The sequence below is a fragment of the Lethenteron reissneri genome, chromosome 34 (genome assembly GCF_015708825.2).
Source record: "Lethenteron reissneri isolate LAM-NWPU_2019-01 chromosome 34, ASM1570882v1, whole genome shotgun sequence".
NCBI classification, from domain to species: Eukaryota; Metazoa; Chordata; class Hyperoartia; order Petromyzontiformes; family Petromyzontidae; genus Lethenteron; species Lethenteron reissneri.
In genome coordinates, this window is record NC_083812.1 from 7,968,859 (window position 1) to 7,993,156 (window position 24,298).

The window sequence follows — 24,298 nt, forward strand, 5'->3', positions numbered from 1 at the left end:
CTGGTTACCAAAATTATGCGAATTGTACTGTCGTCAGATTTGTTGTGTCGTAAAAATATATATATTCAAAGCAGACAGGAAAAATTATGGATCCAGATATATTTCTGAAAAATTTCTAGAAATACTCAGCAGTTTAAACCAAACCAATGGGTTTCTAATGATTAAATATGGGACTGTGTTGTTTTAATCCACATTTATTCAAGGACCACTGATGATTATGAACAATGAAGATAGAAGGATGAACGCCACATGACGGATTAAATATTGCCGGATGAATAAATGACTCACGAGGAGTGGATGGAAAATGTAAATAGATTATACTAATGCCACATAAAACAATAACAATTATATACCCCACTTCATGAGAGGTTTGACTTAGAAAAATAAACTGTAAGAAAATGTGTTCACGGTTCCATAGACCAATTTGGAACACCAGGGTGCTTACAATGCTTTATAATAAAAAAACACATCATTACCAACGAAACGGCATCCATTTGCCGGAGGGAGGTTAGCATTGGGGAGCATTGTTATAGTTCAGCGGTTTTAAGTAATTCCCCAACTTGCACTTATGACATTAAAACACATTATCATATTAAAACTAACACTCTCTCATATCATAGAAAAAATTTGCCGATTCTTGAGTAGCAATGTAGATCTATAATAATACAAATTTATAGTCCACGGATGGATGAAGGCCTCACCACTCTGAGTTGGTTATGAGAAACCGTATTACCATATTTCACCCAGCTGGTCAGTTGGTAAAGTGGGGGGGGGGGTAAGGTCAGGATCGCATATCAGTCGCCAGTGATGTTAGCCGTGACCGCGTATCAAACTGAGGTCGCCAGGTTTAGAGCAGAACCACTGCATCACCACTGCCTCTACTGCCCCAAACATTTGAAGTTTTGTTGTTTTTCTCACGCAATTATGGTCACGTAAAAAATGTGCTATTGGCATCAAAAAGACTCGTGAAAGCGGAACTTGTAAAACCCTGACACCAATGGGCACATGCGCCAACCAACTGGTGGCTTCAACAAAGAGAGCTCTCAAAAGCCCCTTGGGGCTCACCGAGCTTCTTGCGAGTCTTGTCGTGCCCCAGCTGGCCCAGGTCGTTGCAGCCGCAGCTGTAGACGGTGGCGTCCTCCATGAGGAAGAGCGTGTGCCTCCGGCCGCAGGCGACCGCCCGGAGGCCCGCGGCACGGCCGCCGCTGCTGCCCGCGAAGAAGGTGCAGCGGCGCGGCTCTTTGACGATCTCCTCGTCGATGCCACCGAGGCCCAGCTGCCCGAACGACGTGTTCCCCCAACACAGCATCGCGCTCCGCGGTCTCTCGCCTGGGCCTGTTGGGGAACGCGCAACAGCGCCAGTGGCTTAAAGAAAACAAACCTCATGGCTATCGCCATTGCCCGAGTCAAGTGGGCGAATGCACACCATGGCAACGCGTATCGGCATCTACCCACTGGTACCGACCCCTAGGGTTCCCCTGTGCAAGCCAGGTGTTAACTATTATCTTTCAACTTGGTTGCAGGTTAAGTATATATTTTAGTGTTTGTAAAATAGTCACTGTGATGGTCAGGAAAATCTCCCTGCACTTACATAACACTGCTTTTATCAAGATAAATCGATTTTAAAGCTGTTTTGACAGAGCTGAAGCATTCACTGTCGTATACATAGCATAGTCACATTCTTCCGAAGCATGTACAGGGGAAATCTTGACTCAAAGCTTTCATGACTGCAGGAATACATATTCTATGGGTCTTTCGGTAAAGCAATATACACAGAAGAACGTGTACTTAACTGCACACGAAAAGACAATTGCTTGTGTTGCGATCAAAACGTCGTGATGATTTTATTATTTTTCTAATGTTGAGATACACCTATGCGGTTTGTGGACAGTTTAAGCACCATGTTTAATATGCACGAAACAGTTTTACAATAAAATAAAAACGCTGGCAAACAAAAAACGATGCTTGAATGGAATAGTGCGAACACTAATATAAAATAAATTCCAAGTATAGTTTTTTTTAATAACCAATTCCTGGAAATGAGGGTATATGACCTCACTTAAACAAACCACGTGTAAAAGGAAATCTTTACACGGTTGGCATCCATGCAAAAAACTAAAGTTTAACCCATTGTTATCACCAAACCTTGCATGCGTTAAAATGGCCGCGTGTGTAAACTAGGCAGATTGTTTGTCTTCATCGTTTAAAAAAACTTTACATTATATGGTTACTTAAATGCCTCAGCAACTCAAAGCGCCTGACATTGCATCTCATCTCAAATGGCACTCCCATTGGCAGCTGTCTCTGTGTGGCGCGAGGTGACTTAGCACCGGCCTGCAAGTGGGCATTAGTCTGCCAGTAGGGGGCAATGATTGCAACGTGTAATACCAAAAATTTCACAAACTCAAACATTCCTCTTGCTGTAGTGTTAGAAATACTATAGAATGGAGACTTTCTAGGTCTCTGGGGAGTGTTATGATCTAATTAAATTGAGTAATGATCTATGTGACAAATGTGATTTCACAGTATAATAATTACATTACGATGACCTCCCCCTGTAAAATCATGTGGATGTGCTTTATTATAAATTCAGCTGTAAGTGGAATGATTAAGCTGTAACCTCGTGCGGCTTCCCTTTGCATACAATAGGTTTTTAGTTGGAAAAATAGCAGGTCACAACCCACAAAGCTCCATTAATATTTGTGAAACATACTTATAAACTACTGAGTTTCAGTACTTATGGATTCCTTACACCCAATAATGCTATAAAGTAATTGAACAAAGTATCGTTTATGTACTCAATACATAAACACACGTTAGGAATTACATTAAATACTTAGGCGTTGTATTTGAGTTATACCCACTGCCAAGGTCATATTTAGTCTTTCTGTTGGCATTAACAGTGTAGCGTTACAGTAGGTCTTATTGTTTTGGTAAGAATTACTACAGTTGTCAGTGCCATGTTTGATGTTAAAGCTGAAATAAATACCAGCACGCATGAACCACACACAACCCCATTCTGCAAACACTGGGGATGGTTCTATGTATGATCGTGAATGAATGAAAATGAAACCCTTGTACATTTTGATCCCGTTTGCTGACAGCGCATTCGGTGAGCAAAAAATGTGCCCGAGCAGTGCCTGGCCCCAGGCTAGGAAGCCTAACTCCCATCCCACTCCATCACACGGGGACACCAATCGATCCAGCTGGCCAGAGAGGAGAAAGCCCCAGCGTTTCAGGACACCAAGTTATTACAGAGTCGATACGAAAATTATTTCGGCTGCACTGGCAGATCAAGCCTATACACGAACTCATGAATGAAGGCAATTGTAAGTTAAACTGTCAAAATATATCTCAGTAAACCGAATACAGTACTTGTCTTTCTGGCAATGGCACTTCTTTGGGTAATCCAGCCCATTAGTCATTATCCAAAAATGTCAGTGAACATTAGTCAAATTCTACAAGTATATAGCTTTTATACTTTCCAGGTGTGCAAACGATTACTGTGCATCTCTTCTCATCCTTCGAAAAATAATTGCAAATCGTTTTTTTTAAAACACGTAGGCTTAGTTTTTCTAAGCCTACGTGTTTATTCTCACAAAGAAGCTTCACATTAGCAAGGTGCATTAACGATGGCATAAAAACTCCCCGCTTTCCATTACAAGGACATGGTCCGAATACCTCGCGATACAATTTTGTGCAAATAGCAAAGGAAAGTGATTGTTTTTCTCCAGTCAACGTCAAGGAGGCAGGAGTTAACGGAAGTCACGCTGCACCTTTTGCATGCATTACCCTGATATTGATATGCACAGCTGCACAGCTGCACACAATGTGAATGGGTATCAGAACCATGGCAGCATTATTATGCGATGAAAATAAAACCTTTTTAAAAACACAATACATTTATATCATTAGACCTCCTTTGCCAGTACCAAAATATAATAGGGTTTTTCCCCTTTTTTCTGACATTATGCATTTAGGTGCACGGACCTGGCCTAGCAGTCGCGTGTTTGTTGCTCCGTGCAGAGGTTTACGGTTCAAATCAAGTGACAGGCCTGAGTATTAATGCGGATTTAATAGCCACGATATTAAAACGCGTCTGCTTTACAGTGGACGTTAAAGAATCTGCAAAAGTAGGACATTGTGTGTCACGTCAGAGTCCAACATTTTCCAGATTAAAATATGACCCACAAATTACTCAATTGGAATCATACAAACAGATCATCACCCCCTACCCCCTACTGGAAGACTAATGCCAGTTTGCAGGCGAGGCACCGAGTCAGCTTGTGCCCATAGGGACAGCTGTCTCTGGAGGTGCCCTTTCAAATGTGTTTAGATGAGGTCTTGTAAGCAAGTCCCCGCTCAATGCGGGGGTTGCGTGCCTGAAAATTGCCACATTAAGCAAATTCGTGTTAAGCAGGAGAAATTCTGCCATAAGAAATAATGGTAAGGGTGGGAGTGCTGTTCCAGCCTGTAATTTTTTTTATGTGACATTACACTGCTATACGTTTCTTTAAAAATTATGCTGTTTTAATATATTATTTCTGTAAATATGCTTTTTAAATATAAAGTGTGTGGACAGATTTTTTTTTACGATAAAGTTCAAGATTGGTGAGATGATGTGACGTGCACAAAGATGCCCCAGAACATAGGGCGCTATATCAAGATAAATCGTTATTACCATCATTATCATAATTGTACATGAAGGCATCATCACAGCCGATGTTAATACTCCCACCACAAATGTCTATAACATTACGGTTATTTGGGTTTAATGAGATACTTCCCTCCCGATGTTTGTGGATGTCATTGGCTGAATTAAAGTTTATAAACATCAATTATTCACTTTGTATAACAATCACATTTTATTATGCACATTACAGCTGGGTAATTCTCACCATTCCTAAACTGGATTTATATCTAAGAATGGAATAATAATAATTCAAGCCAGTATCAACCAGCTAAGTACAGCCGTAGCTTAACTATTTGCGATTCCAATGGACACATCCACCAAAGAAGAATCCTTGTCAAAACCCCAATTAAATTAAACAGATTTAATATTTGAACATGGCCATCACCAAAATAAAATGTTACAGGAATTGTCTAATACTGAATTGTATATACACGTGCCGAATTGCTAGAATCTGGGTCGATACCAGCTACCCTGTATTGACCAGAATTGCTATTGAAATGTATGACATAGGCGTCAGCCATCTGCTTCAATGGTGATTCCACCAAGCTGGTGGTCAAGCTCCAGGAGTCCCTCTTAAAGAAAACGATTTAAATTTATTTTTTTATTTTACCAGGTAAGGCCCACTGAGCTATATAGCTCTTTTTCAGAAGTGACCTGAACACACATGATAGCTTAAAGAAGTGGCTTATCATTTGGAACTATATAGCAGCCAAATACTCTTCACACATTTCTAAAAGTGCAGAGAAAAACCGATGGACCTGAAGAAAAATACACGTGACCACAGGGAGAACAAGCAAACTCCAAATATAACAGGTGTCAGGGTTGGGATCGAACCCACGGCCTCCTGTATACCAGGCAAGGTAGTTAATATTTCGCCCTTCCTTGCCTGAAGAGCATGTCAGGTTCCACACAGCCCAGTTGGCCAGGATTCCACCTGTACCCACTAGTCTATTAAGAATCGTATTCGATTCTAAGAATTTACTTACAATTCCAGGCTGGAAAATATGTTAATATACAAGGTTATGGTCACTGGCATATTGATGGTGCAACTGCATGCATCGTAATACAATGTAATGGTATCAGCTGCAGACTGATGAGATTGGAAACGTATCCAAGAACAAAATTCTGCTTCAGAACATAATCGGTGCTTGTACAGCGTCCACAGCTCATGCCAAGTTGTAACTCCAAAAGCATAGCTTGTAAAGACAGAGACAATAAGACCAATGGGGGGCTGGGACATGACGTGCAATAGCCACCACTGGTGGTGACAGCATCTTGACATGTCCCATGTAATGCAGGAGACTAAGTGCTGTCAATACATTGCACTGCCCACATGTCTTAAGTGCAGCTGTTCGATCTGCCATCAGAAAGACTGGAGTAGTTAAGGAAGCATGATGACATTTTCACAATGTTTCTTCGTCATCACCATCATTGGTCATGATCTATCCACTGCTGTCTGAAAGGCATGATGTGGACATCCTAGGATGCCGCATTCCACATCTAACTCCTGCACATGAACCGATCTCATCATTCACCCTCTTGGGCATGTTCTGTCTCCTTTGAGGACACTCATCTTGCTCCCCTATACTTGCATTTAAGTGCAGACATTGTGAACAATTACATTTTAATCGCCAAATGTGTGCCTCAATGCAGCCCCTCAGCAGAACTGCTGACAACTTCCCATTGGCCTAACACCGAATGTATAAATAACACTATGTAACACAATTTTTGTTCCTGGGTACCAAGTGTTATGTTTCAATTGCTTATGCCTAAAACGTATAGAAAATGGCTATTATTCCCCACAAACTTTGCTTTTGTGACCATGACTTAATGTGAACGAAAGACACAAATGCCCACGTTTGCTCATTGAAAATAGTTAAATTTCAAAATATCACTGTCCTGTCACAAAAGCAAAGTGTGTGGGGAATAATAGCCATTTTCAGTACTTTTGAGGCATAAGCAATTAGGAAATTACACTTACTACCCAAGAACAAATTCTTTTTTTGTTACACAGGTTATTTCAGAAGAAGAATCGAGGAAGTCCAAGTGTTTTGCATCAAGCTTTCAACCCAGCCATGTGTCTGATGTTGGCTAGTCAGGGTGAATGTACCGTCATAAGCGATTTAACATAGCGTCACGATTATTAACTTTGTAAAACTATTCCCCAAATCTTAATTTCATTCTGTCTCCAGTTCGACACAGTTTAATTCTGTAGACATCATGTGTGTGCCTTGTATGCAATGGTCAAATCAAGAAGTCACTCTGTTCGTATTGTGTTTATTAATATCCTGTACTCCTACGTCTACCTGCTGTGCCACCACCACCACGTTTGATGAAATTCGTTGCGAGTGACCGAGGGTCGTGTTTCAGGCTGCATTACCATTGGCAGATAGACATGTGACCTCACCTCACCCTTCTGGTCAGTGTGGGTTGGTGAATACATCTACCTGACATGGGGGCTCTTACCTGGTTATAAATAAAATACTCGACTGAGAAGTGAAGAACTTGTTGCGTTGCCTCGTTTCATATAGCTCTTGCCTTGCAACGTGGTAATTAGTTTGAAGTGGATGCATATAAATCCTGCAGGCATCGAGTTCACAGCTCGACCAGAATGTGAGATACAGTCCAGTGCTTTTAGTTGTCAAGAAAATGCTACCTTGCATGTTTCACGTGACCAGTTGCATGAAAGACAAGAGCCTCCACATATGGGAAAAGCACATACAACTTACTTTATCCAATTTGAATGTCTAGCAGTGAACAACTCCGAAGAAAGCACCTATCTGTATTCGTCATACCAAAAGTTTTGCTTCAGATCAGAAGTGAGATATATTACAGGACAAAGAAATCCATGAACTTCAGAAAGTTATGAAAGAAATGTAGATAAGTGTGAATAGAATATGTATGAAAATAAGTATTGAACACTGGACCACTGCAATGAGATGGTATATACGGTTTTCTATGTTTGCAGCAACTTATTTATCACATGGCTATGTAAGCACAATAAAAAATTACTCATCCAACGCAAGATGCAGGTGTATTTAGATACTTCATAAATACCAATGTGTAAAGAAGAGTATGAATAACAATGACAATTTCTATTCAAGAAAGCCTCCCTTAGCCTCAAGATTCTAATTCAGGAGGATCCTGCATTGAAAAGAATGAAAATTTAAATTGTATGAAATGGTTTTCCCCTGTAAGGTGAATTGAATAATCAGAAATAAATCGCACATGAGGCAGATAACAGACAATTCCGTACAGATGGTATCACAACCCACTTACAGCCGTGCCATCTCCTCGAAGCCTTATAGCCCAACGGGTTGTGGTTTCACTGAAATGGGTATGCTGTACCACACACAGGTTTTCATGAAAATAGATTATCGTATAATTTGGATAGAAAAAGACAATGAATTCTAGATTTGAAGCTTTCGTGACAGCAAGGATTTATACTCTTACGTTTTTTCGGTAAAGTCACGTAGGTAAAAAATAATAAAATAAAAATAAATGGAAAAAAATCTAATAAATCACGACGTTTCGGAGGCAACACAAGTCTCCGTCTTCAGGTGGGACCGTCACAGCTAAATCTCACTTGAAACAGTAATTTTAGCTGTGACGGTCCCACCTCAAGACGAAGACTTGTGTTGCCTCCAAAACGTCGTGATTTAATTGATTTATTTTCATTTATTATTATTTTATTATTTTTTACCTACGTGACTTTACCGAAAAAACCTAAGAGTAAAGACAATGAAGCTTAAAATCTAACAGTAACAATTAATTTATAAGGTGGAGAAAAAATATATGCTTTCACTCATAGCAACACATATATTAGAATGGTTAAAACTATGACCAGCACCTATTAACATTCTCACGGCAGCTTTAAATACATAGGGAATAGAGCTCTTTTTGTCCTCGGCAATATTACAGTGAGTCGCTTAAAGCATTAAAAAGCAACGGACAGCGTGTTCCATCCTGCAAAGGAAATGTCACCAAGTGACATGAGCCATCAGGTGGAATGACAGCAGAGGGAAAAAGATTCCACGGTGTTATCAGCTGACATTGCACAGTTGTATAGAAACCTTATAGCAATAATAAAAGAGACAAAGATCCCTGTATAACCTTAACAGACTTTTGGGACAATTGATGTTAGCGGTGCAGTCAACCTAAGCGAGGCCCAGGACTGGTACAGATAATCGTCATTAGTGTTGACCGTGAGCAGAAATTGAACTCGGGTGGCCAGTTTCAAAGCAGTGCGCTAACCACTATGCCACCACTCCCCAAAATAATGGTGACATCTACACACACAAATATAATGCACACCAACGTTCATAAAATGAAAGGCTTTGAGGTACACCTCTGTATTGGAGTTAAAATACTTATACAAAGCTTTTATAATGTAAGCAGCACCGGATAAAAGTGCAGCTTTTGCAGTAAAGTATGTGATGACTGGCCAAGGCAGTGATGTCAGCTCATCTTTCCAGAAATTTCCCTACCAATACGATTCCATTGAAAGGGTACTTTCAATAAATGGTGGCAGGTACAGGATGCTTCTGATTCAATTAAGGTGGCTAAAGATCAAAGTCATGGAAATAAATCCTAACAGATTGATATTGTATGTATGTTCAACTTCTTTTGCACTGTACGTAGCCAACAAAAATGAAGACAACATCAGACTTTAATGAAATACACGCACAGCGTGATTACGCTGGGCAATAACATGTGTTATGATAAATACATACAAATGTTGGAAATATACTGCGTACATAACAAAGCTGTTTATCTTGATTATTCTACAACCATAATGTTGTGGCTATTTAAAGTGTGAGAGCAAATCTATATCGAAGTTTATTTCCAGAATAAAAAAATGTATGCTCATTTGAGAGTGCATTTTATCACTACCATCTTATATACTATAAACAGACAGCTAATATCTATAAAATAAATGTGAAGCAATGTACGAGAACTGTACATTAAAAACAGTATAAATTAACCACGAAGCACACGTAAGCATTCAACACCAAGCTTTCAGGCTCTAGTCACTCTCATTCATCATCATCAGCCATAATCTATCCACTGCTGGAAAAAGGCCTCCACAAGCCACCACCACCTCTCATGCAATAATCCATCAAGATCCTGGTCCATCTCCTCGGCGGACGTTCTCACGGGCATGTTCCCTTCACAACCACTGCCATTAGCCTCAACCAGGAGTCATAAAATCTTATCGTGGATTATTCTGCTCCAGTCCATTTTTAATAAGAGTAAATGTCAATGTCTCTAAGCAATATATGTTGTCTTATCCATGTTCTTACTTTCGTCTCAAGTGTGATTCCAAGCCAGCAACCCTATATACACGTTCAACCTTTGCTGCATTTTCTTTGTTGGTGTACAAACTTTGTTCTTTGCTTTTCATTATTAACTTCAGTATTCCAAAAGCAGGCAAACCTTCTTTCTCCTGCCTCTTCATTTCATCCCCTTGGCCCCGATCCAACAAACACTCGTTTAGAAAACAAAGCATTCATTTTTCTTGCATTCATCATGAGACACACTTTGTAGGCTTATATTTGTTTTCAACAATTCCTTGTAGCCGTTTAAATAACAGTTTACGCCGTCATTTTTTAAACCCAATGAAATAAACATCTTCCAATGTCACTGTGAATAAAACTTGGTAAAATGACGTCTCATTGTTCAACTCGGCTTTGAATGTTGCTATTTATTTAGCACAATTTCAGTGTAGCCGTTCTATTTTTGTAAACCTTTTTTTCTCTTCACGATGATGAAATTCCATTGCAAAGTACCATTTTTTTAAAATAGAAGCTTCATTTTAACAGAGTAGTTATTATGGTCCATCATCAAATATATCCAGTAATGGGCTTTGCAGTCCTGATTCATTACATTTTCTGTATTAAAGCAGGAGAGAACCTGTTGGATGCCATAACCTCTTTAATAGGGAAGAACTGGGAAACATTTACTTCATAGGCATAATTATTTAGGAGTCAAATCCAATTTTGGATTTGACTCCTAAATAATTATTTACTTCATAGGCATAATTATTTAGGAGTCAAATCCAATTTTGAACTGAACCATGACTCTGGAGCACAATGACAGTCAAAAGAATGGTCTTTAACATCCAATTTACAGGAGTGATCTTTTGTAAATCCACCACGTAAATAACCAATCAACTTTAGAAAAATACAGAGCTGCAGCTGCCCCGATGCCACATACATCTCCTGAGTCACACCACCCCATCTACCCATTGCTACAAATCAAGAAATGGTTGCAGTGTAATTTGTCCATTTTACCAAGTAAATAGAGGAACAGATGGATGCGTTTGACTGATGTACCATGAGGATAGAGTGATGTCGCGGTATAAAGACAGCCACAAATAAGTCTTAAATGTGTTTATTTGGCGAGTATATATATTTTTTAAACTGATTATTAGTTTGGTATTAGAATTAGACCAAAACAATTCTCGAAATCTAAATGCCAAATTTGATTCCAAGTTAAAAAATAATCAAAAGTTAGAATGCATGAACTCAATTTCAAAACAAGGCAGTTTTAAAACAAACAGGCAAGAAACACCAACATTGCCTCTGGCGCAAGTTAACTGGCTTGGAGTTGTTGGGTAAAGTGTGGACCGGTGCTCCACACTTTCCCAAACAAGATACAGTAATTATACTGTAGTAACAATACAAAAAGCATACTCTTGGTTCTTTCGGTAAAGTCACGTAGGCAGGGAACATACAAATAAAATAAAACAAAACACGACGTTTCGGGCGCAACACAAGCGTGACTTTACCGAAAGAACCAAGAGTATGGATCCTTGCAATCACGAAAACTTCAAGTCTAGAATAATACAAAAAGCAGTGTTTTATTCTCCATTGTAACTGTGTAGGGAACACACACACTACAACCTGGGGTGTTGGACTTTTCCATGGCTACGGACCAGTCTCTCCATAATAAAAAGACACTTCTAACCCCACATACACACAGTGCAGTACAATGATAACAACAATACAACTGCTATGCATAATACTGCAGCCAGGGATACATAGTACCAACACAACACCATTCACCCGTCAGCTTACAGCACACGAAGTCGGCGTGGGAATAAATAGGAGGGGTTGAAGCTTCAAGCAGGTCACAGCGAGAAGAGATCAGGAGGATTGAGGGGCCCAGGACTGGCACCAAGAGACCAGAAGTGACATCCAGTGACACCAGGTAGGGCAAGGGAGATAAAGTGTTCTAGATTTGAAGCTTTCGTGACTGCAAGGATTCATATTCTTAGGTTTTTTCGGTAAAGTAACGTAGGTAAAAAAAATTTAAATTAATAAAAGTAATTACGCGACTTTACCGAAAAAAACCTAAGAATAGGAGATAAAGTGGTGACGGGGATCACGGAGAGGACCGAGTGGCCGTGTAGAATAAAATAAACTGAGAGGACTTTAATCTTGATTTGAAGCTTTCGTGACTGCAGGAATCCATACTCTCTGGATCTTTCGGTAAAGTCACGTAGGTAGAAAATAAAATAAACCACGACGTTTCGATTGCAACACAAGCAATCGTCATCAGGTGGGAAAACCACAGCAATATTATTTTTTTAGAGGACTTTCCTTATTTTATTTCCACTTCTTTAACATAACAAACTAACGGAGTATCATTATTTGTTTAAACGGTGTTCAATACAACTTGGCCTCCAGAGGGATAAGCCACAAAGACCATGGAGAGAGGACCCAGGTGTGAGGTCAAGAGGTCAGTCTCAAGATCACGAGAACTACGACGTAAGAAGACCAAGCAAACACCGAGAGCAAGAAGTGAAACAATAACCGAGAGCTCCATCATCATCATCAGCGAGACCAGCAGCTAGTCCGTTTCGCCCCGAATACCCAGAAAAGCGCCACTCTCCACCATCACATCGAGGAGGAGGTGGTGATGGTGGTGGTGATGGTGGTGGAAGTGGTGATGGTGGAAGTGGTGATGGTGGAGGTGATGGTGGTGGTGTCTGGTCCGTGTCGGGATGTAACCAGCTTGTGGGCTCGGTTGTCCGGCTCAGCTCTGCCGTGTCGAGGCGTTCCCACCACCACCACCACGACCACCAGCCCACCCACCCCCCCAATGCCACTTACCCGTCCGTCCGTCGGTGCTCTGTGCCGCTCTCTCAGCAGCCGCATGCAGCAGCTTAGCGGCGGGTGTTGGCCAAGTCGGTCGGGGCAGAGCAGAGCGAGTGACCGAGCGCGGTAGTAGCCGCCACCACCACCACTAACACCACCTCCCCCCGTAGCCACTGAAGCTGCTGTCGCCGCTATCAGCGCCGTCTCCGCCTCCGCCTCCTTCGAGAAGCAGCGGCTGAGACGCGGGGACGCGCGCACGCTTTAGACGTCTCACGCCGCCATTGGCTAGTGGGCGGGGTTAGGGGCGGGGCTAGTGGGCGGGGTTAGGGGCGGGGCTAGGGGCGGGGCTAGTGGGCGGGGTTAGTAGGCGGGGTTAGGGGCGGGGCTAGTGGGCGGGGTTAGGGGCGGGGCTAGTGGGCGGGGTTAGGGGCGGGGCTAGTGGGCGGGGTTAGTGGGCGGTGAGGAAAGAAAAAAATACATGACGTCATGAGCGGCGCGATGACGTCATGTGTTTTTTGTTTGTTTGTGGCGTGTCGGGGAAAGCGGCGGCGTGACGTCACGGGTCGCTGTGTTGTGTGTGAGAGTGAGAGAGGCTGTGAGTGCACCTGGCCTGGCACAGGCGCCGTGGTGACGTAAACCATCGTCAGTAGTGAATGGCCGGTGTTGGAGGGGTGGGCGGAGTTACCCTCCCCCCCGCTCGTCTCCCCCTCTACCCCCCTCTCCATCGCTCCCCCTCTACCCCCCCCCATCGCCCCCCCCCTACCCCCCCATCACCCCCCCCCTCTACCCCCCCCCCATCACTCCTCCCCTCTACCCCCCCCATCGCCCCCCCCTCTACCCCCCCATCGCCCCCCCCTCTACCCCCCCATCGCCCCCCCCATCGCCCCCCCTCTACCCCCCCCATCGCCCCCCCCTCTACCCCCCCATCGCCCCCCCCTCTACCCCCCCATCGCCCCCCCCTCTACCCCCCCATCGCCCCCCCCGTATCCCCCCATCGCCCCCCCCCATCGCCCCCCCTCTACCCCCCCATCGCCCCCCCCTCTACACCCCCCGCATGTTCTCGAACGCGCTGGTGAATGGGGGAGCAGTGGGCGCTGTAAACTTTATGTATTTACACGCCTTCTTTTAGCTCTGTTGTTGTATCCTCAAATCTTTTAACTCTGTTGTTGTATCCTCAAATCTTGTAACTCCATTTTAACCCACTTCCCAATGTGGTATCGACTGCAAACTTGGTATATTTGTCCTACTGATGACAATACTATATTCTCTATCAGCCACCGGGCTACATCACCGGACCCTCTTAATGATACACAGGGACTCCTCTACTTCCGAACATTCGACTTACAAACCTACAGAAATACGAACAAACCCGGTCCGTATGTTCAGTTGCTTGTTCAGACCGAGAGTCATAAGTTCAACCACCGCACAATAGAACACGAAGAACCAGTGGCATCTACAGATTATACAACTTTTAAAGCCATTCCCCGTGGTTAGTCTCCATGCCCTACAGCATGTTTGGAATCTACACGTGGCTTATCTCTGGAATCTAACTCGTTCGTAAGAAGAGGAGTTCCTGTATGTTTTTGTTCGGAGATGTTTCTCGCACAAAGCGTAAACACGGACATGTGCTAAATGTAGGTTCTCTAGCCCTTCTCGAATGTCATGAGCTTTTACAAACACTAGTTACTATGTCACCATCGTCTTTTGCATGGTAGTGGGGAAGTGCCAAACAATGGCTTGAGACATCGATTTTGTAATTCACATTTGTGCTGTTTTGCATACTATAAATGGTAATTTAATTACTGCACCATTTAGATGTAAAGTTGTAATCCTAATCTACAATTCACTGCTGGATGAAGGCCCTCTCCACGCCATGTCGGTCATGGGATACGAGTGACCTTACTTCACCATGCTGGTCAGTGCTGGTTAGTGAATGGGGTTGTGTAGGAATAGCTCAGACAATTCTCTTCAATTAATTATAGATTTGAAGCTTTGGTGACTGCAATGATTCATATTCTTAGGTTTTTTCGGTAAAGTCACGTAGGTAAAAACATAAAAAAGTAAAATAAAATAAAAAATAAAAATCACGACGTTTCGGAGGCAACACAAGCTTCCGTCTTTAGGTGGTACCGTCACAGCCACGACAGCTGTATCAAGTAAATGAGAGATTGCAGGAGCTACCACTCCGTTTATTGCAGGAGCTACCACTCCGTTTATTATATAATATTATATAAACGGAGTGGTAGCTCCTGCAATCTCTCATTTACTTGATACAGCTGTCGTGTCTGTGACGGTACCCCCTGAAGACGGAAGCTTGTGTTGCCTCCGAAACGTCGTGATTTTTATTTTTTATTTTGTTTTACTTTTTTATGTTTTTACCTACGTGACTTTACCGAAAAAACCTAAGAATATCTCTTCAATTACATCATCCATGGCCAAGAATCCTCCTCCGGTCGCGGAGTTTAGATCGCAGTGCGCTAACCAGTGCACAACCGCTCCACTCTGCTACCGTGGCTTGCTTTTATGGCTTTATTTTGGTGATTTTCGAAAAGTTTTTTGGTTTGGCCAGGTTTGTTGTTAATCTAAGTTGTCTTGTGGTTGTTGTTTGACTTGCATCCCACTGGGATTTTTGCAGTGTTGGTTTACGGTGCTTTTTCTGCAATATTTTGCTCTTTTCTTGGATTTTGTTTGCACTTAGTCACATTAAGATGTTTTCTTGTTCATGTTTTGTTCTTTGTTTGTTGCGGTTGCACCCGATTCAAGAGCCGAATGGCTCACAGGGCTATACCTCATAAATGAACTTGAACCATCATTACAACTGCAAACATTGCAGCTCAAGAACGCTGCCCAGAAGCTTCTTAAGTTCAAAACGGAACATCCTCGAAAACTCGAGCTATGCGATTACATCAGAACGTGTTTACGAGTGAGGCATCATAGCTCAGGGGTGGAATTAATATTCAATGTGTCACGTCTGAGGCAATGTGTAAAGGCATATACGTCATCCAGCAGTGGATTGCGAATGACTGGACACCGATTGACGGCGTGACTTGTCAAGGACTGTCGGCATCCCAGGAATGATAGCTGCATCGTGTTCAGCCGTGGTCAATCCACTGCTGGATGAAAGCCCCTCGACTTCCCCCGCAAATCGCCTAGGTGTAAGCTTCTGGTTGAAGTTGCTCATGTAATAAAATGACAGAACGTTTCGCAAAGTTAACTGCATGTAAATACGTAACCTATAACTACACGTAACAGTTCACAACCTCATCCTCACCCCGATTCCATTGTTACGATTGAATAATAAAATAATAAAAATAAAACGTAAAAAAATAAAAAGTTATTTTATTACGTTTTTATTATGGCCTCCAGATGTAAAATAATAAAAATAAAACGTAATAAAATAAAAAAAATATTTTATTACGTTTGATTTTTATTTTATTATTTCCCTTCTACGTGACTTTACCGAAAGAACCAAGAAGATGAATCCCTGCAGTCACGAAAGCTTTAAATCGAAATTGATTGAATAATAGATGCTATTTTCAGTTCAAAGGGATTGCTATTATTTTTTGCTTTGGAATAATTATCAAAACGAACAAGACAGTACAAATGGCATAGCTAATTAGTCAGCATAGATAAGACAGCAAATAAACGACACCTTGATAGTTGCAGTACAACGAGACGAACAACACAAAACACACGTGCCAAACAACAACAACAACAACGAGCGGGGCTTTAATTTCAGCTGCAGCTGTCCGGGGCCGAGTTCTGGAAAATATTCGCCCCCCTCCTGCAATGTCGGGGGTTCGATGGGTTGAGTGGGAGGGGGGCGGGACATTTTCCACGAGTAATTAAAACCTGCAACGAAGACGGCACTAACAAGACGAACACATTGGAAAAGACAATTACAAAAGTCGGCAAAAAGTACCAACTAGGCAGGCTGTACAAAGGAGACGAAGACTAACGGGACTAGACATACCAGACGGGTGAAATTGTAAAAAAACGATGCAGTACGGAAGAGACTGCATATCACAAACGAGGCAGAGACAGAACAATTCAAGGGGAACGTGCCGAATCTACACGTACTCATTCAATGCGCATCTTGAACTGTAAACATCAATTTAGTCATTAAAGTGTTGCATGCCTACTTTTCCATCATATGCTTCCCATATACATACTATTCTTATCACACACACACACACCTTGATACTTATACAAGTTGCTGTCAACTATATAAACACCTGTAACTTCAGTAACACTCAATTTAGACTAAATGAAAAATGTATACATTCGCATGAAATGTGTAAAGAGTTTATTGAACTTCAATCAAAACTGCATTACAGCTTACACATGTTTTTGAATCTCTTAAAAAGTAGAAAATTGTACTTAAGCACGTATGAATCAAGAACGTGAATGTTTCTGGCAGTGATTTCATAAGCCATTTCATGCATGTAATTTCACTGCTTTCACATGGCATACAAATGTAAAAAAAAATACACAGTATCTTAAAAAACTGCCGTGCCAGCTATTTATTAGAACTACCCTTTATGGTTTGAGGATAATATTAATTTAGTGGAATATTTTCTCTCTCTAAATATTTATATTGAACGATGATATACCGTTACAGCTGAATGTTCGGTTTAACAGAGTGCATTTGGCGTTGAACAAAGGAGCCCTTAGTATTGTAACATTATCACTTATTTAACTTTACCAATCAACAAGGTCAGATAACTACACAGCTACGGACTGAGTGTGCCAACAACGAGTCATTAAAGGCAATTAAATATCTAAAACACAGTTGTAAATTTGTTGCTAGAAGTATTTCCGGAACAATTTCAAAAGGATATGTTATTTAATTATTTTAAATTAAAATCATAGATTTTAATTGTGTCGCTGAAGGCAAATACATATTGATTTTTTTATTTGCAAATGTATTTTCCAAAAAATAATCTGAGGCTAAGCTACAAGCCATTTTGCATGTCGTAGTAGTGAGGGATATCAATAGATGCTAACAGCAGTCAATGAAGATGTGCAACTATGCATGCATGCATTGTCCACACTGCAAAAATGCAACTCCCTGTCAGTACAATCCTTTCACACATAGCAAACGTGTACAAATAACTGCATTGTAACATCCGAATGAGCCTCAGGCTCCAACATGAGCCAACTTGCCATTCTATCACGAACTCTTTTTACATAAAAATAACCAATTTAGTTAAAGAGGTCAAATGATGCCCTGGATTGGCATCAAGAACTATAAGGGCGAAAAGGAAGCCGTGAAGCTGGTGAAAGACAGGCACAGGTGAAAATGTTTCATTCAGCCCAATTCGTCTCTCACAGAAGACAGCAGGGAATCGAAGAACAAGGTTGTACACATTTTTTGAGTGGTTCAGGGGCCAAAGCACTGAAATAACACCTCTGACACCTGGGCAGAAAATTAAGATTACACTGGGTAATCAAGTGCAATGAGTTGATGGTCTCAGCCTGGTCCCAATGCCTGCACAAATAATTCAATTCATCTGGGAGTTTCAATAAATGTGGCTAAATTACAGCTCGATTTGACTTCCAGGTGACATGTACGTTTCGGTAGCACGGCACATGGGCAAGTGCGCCCTCGACTGGATAATGGTCTCTTTAAAGGGATTTGTAAAGCAGTTCGAAAATATCTTCTGTGGGCCGTTATCGGAGTGATTTTAATAAATACTATGAATCAAAACATTCAACGGCAATACCATTGGAATAAAATTGGAAATCGGAAAAACATACTGTTCATCAGTTTTTGCATGCAGTTTCAATTGGTTGATTACAGCTAATTAGAATATGAATCATAGCCTACGAAAGATGTAAAGACTGACTCTTCCACGATTTGGTCATGATCTGCTTTACAAATTACTTTTTTGGTGGTGCTTCTAAATATAAAGTATCAATGTTCTATAGCGGTGTAAACATACGCGAGTGAAAATAAGCTATTACCACATGCACATTTAGATTGTAAGAATACATTTTAATGAATGGAGCATTACTACTGCTTACACTTGCATGAAAAACAGCACGTTTCGAGGAATGTTGTTTGTCCGAAGGTGCATGTAAATTAAAGTTGGGGTTGCCCCACGTTAGAGGTCATCCTGAGAGATGGCTATGGGGCATGTTCATTCATCTCGGAGTAGAGATGCAGGAAAAAAGGTCCACCAATATACGAAACACCTTAATCGAGGATGATTCATTGCCTTGTTAAAGAAACATGCACGCAGAACAATGCACAAGTTTCTACTTGATAAATTATAACTTTGTTTGCATGCTAATAACAAATGTTGCTAGCGCATGTGATTAATTGCGCACACAGCATTTAATACATAAACATGGCAGCCGAGCATGCATCGTAACGAGTCACCACTTGGAGACCGCAACCGCCCGCAGTGGCGCTGTATACGGCACAGCACTAACCTCCACTTCACGATCGTCGAGACTGGAACATACGTGCACTTTAAGGTTCATGCCAAGGCCAAATCGCTGAATGTACTTCATTTGAAAACGTGAAATTTTGGAGCACGTTTAACCCGCTAAACTAAAGCACCTTAAATGGGCACAATACATATATTTAGAAATAAAAATATAAAATAAACTTTTTAAATGCTACTGGAAAGGGTTAAAGTTGTGCAATAAGTTCGGGAAAAAATATTTTGTATATTCTATACATTGCCACAGATTGCAATAATTTACAAATAAATACTAATCTTACAATAAACAAGGAATGTCAATATAGCTTACATAAGTCCACATCACAGGCTCCCAACATTCTTATTTCACTTACTCAACAGTAAAGTATGAAAGTTTGAATGTTTTTCAAATATACAGTAAATGTCTACTTTGGCAAATCTACGCATCAAAATAGAATTAAGGCCTGTGGCTGAGTGCAGAACAGACCTTATCAGTGACAATTTTCCTGAGTTTGTACTGGTTAGGATTAAAAACTGAGAAAATGTCACGTGAGATATTATTTGCAACTAGCCACTGAAGTGGAATTGCATGCTTACAATGTGAAATTTATTAATGCAACGTAGAGATAGGGAAACTATTAAAGAAACCCAATTCCAAATTAAATGTCAGATTTAAAAGGTTTGTATCAAAAAACTAGCCATGCAAAAAGTTGCAATTTCAAATCCTAACAATTTCTTGCAAACTACTGTCTTGGGTCAATTTCAATACGATTCAATCATTTACTTCAACAAAAAAACACGTTTATAGGTACGGAATCCCTTTGTTGGTTATAAAAAAAATATATAAAATGTATATTGGTAATGGTGTAACATGCAAATGATGTTCATGATTTAAATGTCAACATACAAATCAAAGCCAGTGTTTATTTGCCACGTCTCTTGCATACAAAACTTGTAGAAAGCTTATATAAATTTACAAAACCAACGAACATTTCTAAAAGCTCCATGCCTGATCATTAGTGGCCATGAACACTCGTGTTTATCGACTCGTAAAAAATCCGCACGGTTACCATTTTCCATTTCTGAAAAGGTGTGCTCAAAAAATGGTCCCAAGTCATGTTACCTTTCACCATCATCGATAATATAATCACACGTAACAGTGGTGTTTAAGATAACCACCACTCTCTTGTCAACTTGACCCTAGGAGGCACCTGCTTGGCAGTGATGTCCTGTTTCTTCCGCTTTGTACGCGCCGAGAGGGCGTGTCGCTTTCACGAGCTGACAACCATGCGATGTACTTAGCCTCGGAGCGGCTTTAAGAACAACCCATCCTTTTCGGAATGGTTATTCCCGCTCCTCAGATGTGTTAAGAATGCCTTTGGACCTGTTGTTGATCATAATGGCTTGTCTATAACGGCAACACCTGCAATAAAAGCACTCTTGTTAATGATAGTGTGCATTTCAGTTCAGTTAAACAACACCATCTTACATATGACGACTGAATGCAATTATTTCTAAAGCAACTGCAAAAGATATCCAAAATGACGATCAGATGCGTCTGGCATTGAAATAGTTGCGACAAGCAGAAATTATAGTAATTGTTCTCAGAGATGCAGAGTTTGGTCATAATTGCTATGCAACTGCCGAACTACTGCCTGTTTAGGCATCAGAGTGCGCAGTTACCAGCGTAATTTCTGTCCAAGCACTAACCAACACAGCAGTGTAACTGGCCTGTGTATTCATGTACATGCACCTACACGATTGCTAAAAAATAACATTTGTTTGACATGCAAAGGGCCCCAGAGCTTTCTAATGCGAACACAAATGACACCTTAAACAATACGTCAGGCCTCAGTCCACCCACACACTGACACACACTGGTCACTAATTAGGAGATTTAAAATGTTTCCATTACAATTAGGATGCACAAACGAGATGGGAGGAGAGGCATGTTGAAGAGCTCTGTCCACCACTCTTCCCATCCTCTAAATACAAAAAAATTCGAACCTTCCCACAGTGGAGGTGAAGAGGAAAAAATTAACCCGTAAAAACAAAGTTTTTCACTATAAATCCTTTATATGCGTGCCATCGGTTTTATTTTATTATTCATTTATGTTTTTCTTGAGTAAGAGTTTCATTTTTATCACATTGGTATTTTAAATTAAGTATGAAAAAAAAATTTCCCTAAAAAGTGGAAAATTTTGGAACAAACATTTCACGAAAATTAATTGTCACGCACAACGAGTCTGTGTGCAAAATGTCAGCTCGATTGGATCACGGGAAGTGTGTTAAAAAACGACCGAAAGATTTGCACGGTCGTAAGCAAGCAAGCAAGCACGCAAGCACGCAAGCAAGCGAACTTAATATAAAGGATTAAAAAAAAAACCTTAAATTGCCCAACCGGACGCAAAGGCCGCCCAGTGGACATCTGAACCTCCACGGCTTAAGCGACAGCCTTTCAGCCAGAGAGCGCATCCCCCATAAATGGGAAATTTCACTTGGGTGTTTTCGATAGCTTGATAGTTGAGAGCGCTGCTTAAAGCAAAGGCTCAAAGCAACCGCTATTTGCAGTTTTGGCAGAAAAACAAAACTAAGGGGGCATGCGTAGTGCCGGAAGTTACGAAGGTAGAGCAGGGATTCTGGTATGGGAAGGTTCCGTTGCGCTCTAAAGGCATGGGCGGGGGTGGTGGTGGATGGGGAGCTCTTCTCTCTCATCCAATTGCCATTTCCTAATTTGAAATAAAATGAACTTTTTTTTCTTTCAATTACAAAAACCAACAGCGTCCCTCAGCAAGAACAGTTGAGTGGAGGCCACAAAGTTCGTGTAGGATGGTAGTGTGGTACGTTGCATAACTGGGAACCACCACGTAAGCGTAGACAATAAGTCACCTGCATAACTGCGGCCTGTGCTCATGCTCACGGGCAGCAGGGTCCACGAGTCCGCGCTGGGGTTGTAGAACTCGACTGACGAGAGGTTGGATGAGCCGTCGTCGCCGCCCACCACAAACAGCATCCCGTTCACCGTGCACACGCCTGCCAGGGCACACGGTGGCGAGACGACACAAGGGGTTAATCGCAGCGTACGTTCACGGTATTACTTGTATTAACCTGGAGTCATTTACATTACTTCAGCTTAACCTGTTATTTAGGTCATTCGCAGGTTTGGGAAGTAATTTGAAACATAGCTTACAGTGCCAAGAAAAAGTTTGTGAACTAATTTTCTGAGGTCCTCAGAGATTTACTTTGATCATGGCATGACTTGTTTCCACACACCTGTATGGTGAAGACCAAACTCACAAATCGTCTGATTTTTATATAGGGTGGGGCCTCCCAAACTCATCCCTGAATATCTACCTAATTATTTAAAACACGTGATTCTATTATTCCCTTAATTGAGCTAATGAAACCAGGGGTGTACTTACTTCATCACCTTAAATTTTCACCTTCATTTCTCATTGTTTGTTTAATTCATACACCATTTCATTTCAAAAGACATGGAATTGGTTAATATAAACCCTATTGGATATTTGAACCCCATGGCGGGACCCCAGGGTCCCGAATAAACGGAAGCCAAAATCGTAATTAATTTATTCATTTTTGGCGACTCAGTCCCACCGCGCACTGTTTTTCTTTCCCATCTTGTTTGTTCCGCATGTTCTGAATGATAAGTGTCTGCTCCATCCGTGTGCCGCTACCGTGCAGACAAGGTTGCCGAGGTTAAGTATGATGCAAATCCTCAAAACCCACCTGCATTCCGCCGGCACATGTTCATATCGGCCACCTGCCGCCACGAGTTGGTGGGCGGGTTGAACACCTCTACACTCTTCCGGACCAGTGGCCCATCGTGTCCACCCACGGCAAAAAGCAGTCCATCCAAAACACCAACACCTGTGTCAAATCATATAGATTATTGTGTTTGTTTTATTCACACGTTTACCAAATTAACATCACGTAAACTGTACAGTACTAACCCTACCATCATTTAATACTGGAGATAACATCAGAGATGTGGTTTATAGTGTGTTAATGTTTGGTAATATTTGGTCTTTATAACTGCGGTATAATTAGTGAACTAATATACAAAGGAAGGATGTAAATTATATAATTGGCTTCATATACATTTGGAATTCCTAAGACAACCAGGATGATTGTATTTCTTTTGTTCTTCTGAACAAATTTTTTAAATTTGAAATACATGCAAACTTCACACATTACGTGTCAAAGCTACTTATTCAGAAATCAAGAAAAAAATGTAAGACTCAAGATAGCCTTAACAGACATTAATGATGCACTACCCTTTTTCATTGACTATAGTGTTAATTGCATGAAAATAAGTATTGTTGTTGACATTTCCTACTTGATCACGACATTAAAAGTAGAGCTCACTCAAGCAGTGGGCACAAACATTTGCGTAATTGCCCATAACATAAAACCGAAGATGACAGTAACAAATTGCACATTCGTAATCACAGATAGTAACATTAGATTTCCCAAAAGCCTGCAAATGTGCAGGCGCTTGAATTGCAGTGGGGATTAACGTCACATTAATTGGCAATTTAAGAAGAATAAAATCTGTCACATTTTTCACATCTCATGTGGCTCAGTTATATTGCGAAATCTTTAATATGTTTTCTTGAGATACTCAATACTAATTATTTACAATCACCAATACAATATCATTGTTTTAAAAGTACATAGAGGTTATTCATCATAATTGGTAATTTTGTATTTCTTATTTCCAAAGTAGGACATTACCTATCGATTTTGTAAATATCGAGTAAATGTGTTTCAAGTTATCATAAGCGACCATCCATTTCGTACTTTCGCAAAAATCTGTCAAAACTTGACCCCCCCCCCCTCCCTGTACGCACGCGTACTTTTTACACCCCCCCCCCCCACCTGCGTACGTACGCTTGACGCACCACCCCTCCAAATCCTAAAGAACACCCGATATTTAATCCAAGCAGAAAGGATCAAGGATTAATAATATGAATGTGTTTAAGCAAACAGATAGTCCACCACCAGACTATCTAACTCATTATTATTGAGGCTTCACACCCCCCTTTCCTTTC

General features: G+C 41.2%; 2 protein-coding genes across 5 annotated transcripts in view; both read right to left on the minus strand.

The window, feature by feature from the left end:
- Nucleotides 1-13,077, minus strand: part of HERC4 (HECT and RLD domain containing E3 ubiquitin protein ligase 4) — a 59,937-nt gene extending 46,860 nt beyond the window's left edge. For both annotated transcript variants that reach the window (XM_061565228.1, XM_061565227.1), the window contains exons 1-2: nt 12,811-13,077; nt 1,066-1,335 (exon numbers count right to left, since the gene is read on the minus strand). In XM_061565228.1, coding sequence (XP_061421212.1) covers nt 1,066-1,309 — 244 coding nt within the window. In that variant the 5' untranslated portion in view covers nt 1,310-1,335; nt 12,811-13,077. The remainder of the gene's footprint in view (nt 1-1,065; nt 1,336-12,810) is intronic.
- Nucleotides 13,078-17,086: 4,009 nt separating this feature from the next.
- The window catches only part of LOC133350642 (kelch-like protein 2), a 39,426-nt gene continuing 32,214 nt past the window's right edge, over nt 17,087-24,298 (minus strand). For all 3 annotated transcript variants that reach the window (XM_061565230.1, XM_061565231.1, XM_061565232.1), the window contains exons 13-15: nt 22,974-23,114; nt 22,116-22,259; nt 17,087-20,649 (exon numbers count right to left, since the gene is read on the minus strand). In XM_061565230.1, coding sequence (XP_061421214.1) covers nt 20,621-20,649; nt 22,116-22,259; nt 22,974-23,114 — 314 coding nt within the window. In that variant the 3' untranslated portion in view covers nt 17,087-20,620. The remainder of the gene's footprint in view (nt 20,650-22,115; nt 22,260-22,973; nt 23,115-24,298) is intronic.